Genomic DNA, 6,901 nt, shown 5'->3' on the forward strand with positions numbered 1-6,901 from the left:
ATCTCAGCAATTACACAACTCAGGTTGTGTCATATATTCTTGCACAACTCCTTGCATCCAAAACAGCTCCCGTAGTTGTGCTGATTTTAAATGAGTTAATTATTCAATAGTTTATCTGAGCTGTTACATTAAGTTGCTGAATAAGCAGAGCATGGCATGTTCAGTCATAGGAAAAGGTGTGTTTGTACAGTGGCCATTGCTATAGGTCTAATTTTCCTTGTTTCCCACATGGAAGCAACAGGGTGTTACATTCCTATACAACATACAGGGCTGCTTGTAACCATAGAAAAGATGAGGAAGGAAAAGGCTTCCAAACTTTGGCTATAGCTACACAAATATCCATCAAAACATTTGCCAAACCATTCATGTATTTCACATGAAATGCACGTTAAACGGAATATAATATTTCAAGTTTAACTCATTATTTCATCAGGTGAATGTGGCTATTCTTATAGACAAGTGTAACGTGTCTGATTGGCATGTATTATACAATTACAATGCCACAATTATGCAATATGGGAAGTTCTCTGATTGGTTGACTGACTCGGAGTGCTCCTCTCCTACTGGGACTAAACACAGTCCCCACAGCACCATGGAACCAAACCCCAATAGCCTACACATGATGCAGAGGCAATAGTATTCTGTAAACATTACCTTGATTAGTAGGTGACGTATTAAATGGGCTCTTACGGGTAGCAAGAAAGGCAGACACCTCATGGTCTGAGGGGATGCAACCGTAACCATAAACCATCACATTCAAATGCTAAAGGAAGAAATAACAAAGCTAAGTGTAGATTTATTTTAATAACAAACTTTTTTTCTCTCACAAAAACATCTGGGACGACACAAAAAAAAAGTTCAAATACCAAGCGCAGCACCTATCCTCAGAGTTCTTCAGCATTGCCCTGCACCTGCCAATGTTTCCATCAAACAGTGGGGCAAGGATGTCGTCACCTGGATATTGGCCATTCATTCTATATCTTAGCATCGAAGGAATGACAGCGGCATGCACACACATGTACATAGAAGGTCGCAGTACACAGTCCGGTCTCCTGTCCAAACTTGCAGTGGAAGGATTGGGAAGTTAGAGGGACTTCATTTGCCGATTCTCTGTACGACCCAGTCCTGCTGGCACAGTGGACAGCGATTGTTCTGCTTAACCCAGAGAGACATGCAGCAATTGTGGAAAGAGTGGTTGCACTCTCCCCATACCACTGTGAAAGAGGGGAGACAGAAGCAGACTATGAAATGGTGTGCTACATGGTATTTTCAAATTCAGCATGTCAGCAGAAGAGCAGAATACATGGTAAAGCATATTGGTACACACACAATCAATATTTGTATCCTAATGCATACACAGTACAAACTCTGCTTTACCAAGGTTAAGATACCTGGCTTTATCAAATTGTAACCCCATATACTAGACTAGAAACCCAGGTATATCTGTCACATGCACATCTCCTGGTGTGAGACCAGTAGGAGTTGTGGCCCAGTTCTGGATCTATAAAATGTGTATCCAGGTTTCCCCAACACTGGAGCAGACCCATGTAGGACCAGGGTCATACCTACCGGTGGTCTGAACACCAGATTGTACTGTCTGGTGTCTTAGGGCTATATAAATGCTTGGCTAAAACGTTTCAAGTAGCTTACCAACACAGTCCTCTTGTTTATTTTCAGCCTGACACCGCAAGCATGCATCTGCGGAGAGAAGGTATATATCAAGGAAACGTATTAACCAACTAGCCATACTGGTGTACAGCTGTCGCTGACCATTCCTGCATGGTGACAAATGGACTGACACAGCTGGCTAGCCAATTCAGTCCTCCCATGTGAGATTAGTTGGTTACTGTAACTAGCTTGATTCCTTGCAATGCCTTGAGTCATGTTCTCAGAATTCTAACGTTAGCTATATTAGCTAGCTAACGTTAGTTGTCTGTTTTGTAGCTAGATATGATCTAGCAAGCTAAGCTATCCAACTAGGATCCATTATCGGTCTGTCTGCCCATGACATGATGATGGCCATCTCTTAATCAGTTTAGCTAGGTGACTGTCTGACCACTAAGCTACTGTATTTATCTTGTTGTTGTTAGCTAGCTTAATGCACACTAAGAGTTGCCTATGGGTGTACTACTATAACTAGTTACTGTAGCTGGCTAGGTAGCTAAATAAACGTACCCATAACTTGGACCCTACAGATGGCGCATGTATCGCACTCCACATCCCAGCTCCACATTGCCACAGCATTCCATTTCTTGAGAGAAAACATCTTGTCACTGCTCGATTTTGACCCCGAGGTAGAGCTGTGAGTGTGAATTACACCCGGCTCTTCACCGTCTTCCATCTCTGCCATAGAATAATCTAGCTAAAGGTAAAACAAAATGGACGAAATAAACAGACTAGCTAGTCCGTGGAGCAAACAAACCAGCCCAGCAGAACAAACAAACCAGGAGGCGGTCATGCGCTAAAACACATCTGCAGTACTAACAAACTAACACATGGCGGAGCCAAAGATTAAAAGGTAGGCTACTGCGAATGAAGGTAAAATACTTCACCGTCGGTCTCAAGAAGCTAAGAAAACGTAGCGGATGCTCTTATTTTGTATTGCGCACCCTTCTGTTCTGGTTATTTTGCTGTGTGTGTGTTGTTTTTTATATACTGTATGGCTACTGTTGCTCAGTTGAACTTTTTCAATGAATTGAGTAAAAAAAGACCACTTGAAATACCTATGGTTAAACTAATAATGGCACTAAACTTTTAAGAAATATATATTGCTTATTTAACAGAGAATACTGTATCTACACCAGACTTTCTCAAAATCCAATACAGATGTTTGGACAACATTGAGACAATTCAATCACATCTAACCACAGTTCTCAAATTATTCATACACTCAGCTCTGTTTTGATCTCAGTGGCGTTCTCTCTCCCTGTTATGTGAAATGATTTATGTATGAAATAACCAAAACATGCTATTTAATCAGGAAATGCTGGCTTTCAAAGTCACTGTAGCGCAACAGGAACACCCTAACCCAATAACCAAGTTTATCTATGCAGGGTCCTAATGAAGGAAAGAACGTCAATAGAAGGCAATCAAAACTTCAATCTCATCCAAAAAAAACTCCAGCCTGATGCACATACATGCCATAAGCCAATTAATTATTTTCCAAAACATAGCATGACTAGGAATGTTGATGTACAGCTGAGTCAGGTCTTGAGTTCACAGGGTTGTATACTTTTGAGGCAATTACACCCCATTTTCCTCCAAGTCCTCTACTCAATCGCAAAGTACCACAGGACTCTGTAATGCTCTGCACTTTGCTTTTAAAGTATCCTGTTGCCTCGTTACCTTGAGACCCCTCGATGGACTTCTTCCCACAGAGTTGAACTCATTAATTTGCTTTTAGCCTAGAATAAATAATAAAGAACTATTAAAAAAAGTAAATGTGTAACATTTTGTTAAAACATGGTGTTTGTGTACTCACATCCTACTAGTGAGAGGGTAATACAAATAAACTGTTTGATGAACATGGGGTTCACCCCTGTAGCATTTTCTGACCATGTGGGTAAGTTGGGTGAGAAACTGAGTCAAATACTATATAGACAAACATATTAAAAGAGTGCTCATGTTTCTCTGGATGTCAATTTTGTGGATGGGAAGAAACAATAGAGTGCAAGACACATCTGATATGATGAGGAGACATGATATAAGCCATTTGTCTGTGCTATTCGGTTTTGTATTTTCTGTAGGGCTGATTGCTGCAAAGTCCTTTCCAAACATTTGCCACTACGTAGATGTAACCATATCTAAACAATACAGTGCCTTCAGAAAGTATTCACGCCCCTTGCCTTTTTTCATATGTTGTTTTTTTACAAAGTGGGATTAAAATCGATTTAAATGTAATTTTGTCAATGATCTACACAAATAAGTCAAGGGCAAAGTGGATAAATAATTGTACCATTTGTAAAAAAAAAATGATAATAATAAATAAAACACATATCTTGATTAGATCAGTATTAACCCCCGAGTCAATACAGTACCAGTCAAAAGTTTGGACAACACCTATTCATTCAAGGGTTTTTCTTTATTTTATTATTTTCTACATTGTAGAATAATAGTGAAGACATCAAAACTATGGAAACACATGAAATCATGTAGTAACTAAAAAAGTGTTAAACAAATCGAAACATATTTTATATTTGAGATTCTTCAAAGTAGCCACCCTTTGCCTTGATGACAGCTTTGCACTCTCTTGGTATTATTCATACACTCAGCTCTGTTTTGATCTCAGTGTTCTCTCTCCCTCTTATGTGAAATCTTTGAAATGGTAGCAAATATGTTGGTGCTTATTCGAGGGGTGACTGACTTTTAAAGGATGCAGTTTAGCTCGGGAGGTCCCGTGTGGCTCAGTTGGTAGAGCATGGTGTTTGCAACGACAGGGTTGTGGGTTCGATTCCCACAGGGGACCAGTACAGAGAAAAAATGTATGAAATGTATGCATTCACTACTGTAAGTCGCTCTGGATAAGAGTGTCTGCTAAATGACTAAAATATAAAATGAAAGCCAGGGCATAATACAAAATACAACACACTATGAGAAATCAGGCTGACTAACTGGAAAAACCTATCTAAAGGTTACATTCTGAAGAGACTAACGCATGCTCACAGTATTTATAATATTGTTGCTAAAGTACAAAAACCAGTCCACTCCATCTTGCCAGGTGATTGGTCAGCTCATCAGCTAGCCAGTTGTAGCCTTACCTTCTTTCCTCTCTTTATGAGCATTTAGAAGTAGTTCCCTCCAATATCTCCAACGTCGTTCTCAGTAAGGTCCAATTAGGTCCAAGTATTAGGTCCAAATTAAAATACTTTGTTGTAATACTTAAGTAGTTTTTGGGGCATCTGAACTTTACTATGTATATGTTTTACAACTTTTACTTTTACTCCAATACCTTCCCAATGAAAATATGTACTTTTGCTCGCACACATTTTCCCTGACACCCAAAAGTACTCGTTACATTTCAAATGCTCAGGCAGGACAGCAATATGGTCCAATTCACACACCTATAAATATAACGGGTTGTCATCCCTACTGCCTCTTATCTGGCAGAATCACTAAACACATACTGTGTTTGTAAATTATGTCTGAGTGTGTGCCCATGGCTGTCCGTAAATACAAAAATACAAGAAAATCATGCCATCTGGTATGCTTAATATAAGGAATTTTATGTATAGCTTTACTTTTACGTTGTACTTTTACTTTTAAGTATGACAACTGAGGACTTTTCCACCACTGTACTTAAGGACATTTGAAACCAGATACTTTTAGACTTTTACTCAAGTAGTATTTTACTGGGTGACTTTCACTTGAGTCACTTTCTATTAAGATATCTCTACTTTTTCTCAAGTATGACAATTGAGTACTTTTTCCACCACTGCAAAGAAGAATAGCAGCAGACCAGTATGTTTTTCTAGGGCATATCTGAATTACTGTCAGATATAGTGCCGTTTCCCAGACCAGGACTAAGCCTACTGCGGACTAAAAGCATTCTCCTTGGAGAATTTTCATGCATTAAAATGTATTTTTAGTCAAGAAATGGTCTTCATCCGGGTAGGGTAAACCAGCCCAGAATCTAAACAGTTAACATGTGTACAATATCAATGCCCTCAGCAAGATTTAAATCACGCAAACAGAACAATTTAAATACCAGCAACACAATACACATGTCACAGTAGAACAAGGCCATGCACAGACCTTATGCGCAAACAAAAAAAGGGCACCCCCCAAAAAATTGTTCTGCAACTAGCGGTCACAGACTCTTTCAGCAATTATTATAAGAAGAGAGGAAAGCATCAACATCTGCAAAACTATTTTGAACTGGAATAAATGCTGCACTTATTAACAATGACCAACACATTTACAGTGAAAATAGATTGTATGAAATACTGTTGCCTACCATTACTATATCCAACCCAACTCCATTTGTTGCCACTGTCATGTATCCCAGTGGGTTTCAAACATTTTGACCTGGAACCCTAAAAAAGGAGTTGTACAAAACTTGCGACCCCTGCGCACGCACATGCGCACACACAAACATGCACGCACAATTGCTGAGCAAATGTAGCTTGCCATTACTGCATTGGGAGCTGAAAGTCATTCATGTTAGCAGACAATATTAACTGGGGAGACACGGAGTATACCAAACATTAGAAACACCTTCCTAATATTGAGTTGCACCCCCCCATGTTGACCCATGATGGCTCCAATGCTTCCCACAGTTGTGTTAAATTGGCTTGATGTCCTTTAGGTGGTGGACCATTCTTGATACACATGGGAAACTGTTGAGCGTGGAAAAACCCAGCAATTTATAACATTTTTTGACATGCGGTTTTCTGGATTTTGTTGTTGTTATTCTGTCTCTCACTGTTCAAATAAACCTGCCATTCAAATTATAGAATGATCATTTCTTTGTCAGTGGGCAAACGTACAAAATCAGCAGGGGATCAAATACTTTTTTCCCTCACTGTAACTTCTCTGGAGTTCAGAGCAAACAAAATCATATGGCATACTTTTAGTGAAGGCTGCAGGATCGGATGGAAAGCATGTTCTGTCAAATCGCCAGGTAGACTATTGTTCTGGAAAGATGACAGTAGTAGATTGCTAAACTGTATTTTATATGGATGATAAACGTAAAACTACTCTGTTTTTGGCAGGCAAATACGTTTTTTCTGGCCACTAATCTGGATATGCGCATCCAATGCAAATGACTGGGCATTGGTCAACAATCAAGACACTCAACTTTTTGGTTCTGAAGCATAGATGAGAATGTAGTGAATTTATAAAAATAAAAAAAACACGAATTGGTGAAATTATACCACCACCGAAAAGGGCTCTTTGAAGACTG

The 6,901-nt window shown here is 39.3% G+C and overlaps 1 protein-coding gene across 1 annotated transcript; it reads right to left on the reverse strand.

The window, feature by feature from the left end:
• Positions 1-785: 785 nt before the first annotated feature.
• Positions 786-2,459, reverse strand: LOC115163213 (RING-box protein 2). The gene is made up of 3 exons (XM_029714912.1): positions 2,176-2,459; positions 1,651-1,698; positions 786-1,214 (listed from the first exon to the last, which is right to left on the reverse strand). The coding sequence occupies exons 1-3, from the start codon at positions 2,348-2,350 to the stop codon at positions 1,096-1,098; spliced, it is 342 nt and encodes a 113-aa protein (XP_029570772.1). The 5' UTR covers positions 2,351-2,459; the 3' UTR covers positions 786-1,095.
• Between the last annotated feature and the right edge of the window lie 4,442 nt (positions 2,460-6,901).

The sequence above is a fragment of the Salmo trutta genome, chromosome 26 (assembly GCF_901001165.1).
Source record: "Salmo trutta chromosome 26, fSalTru1.1, whole genome shotgun sequence".
NCBI lineage: Eukaryota > Metazoa > Chordata > Actinopteri > Salmoniformes > Salmonidae > Salmo > Salmo trutta.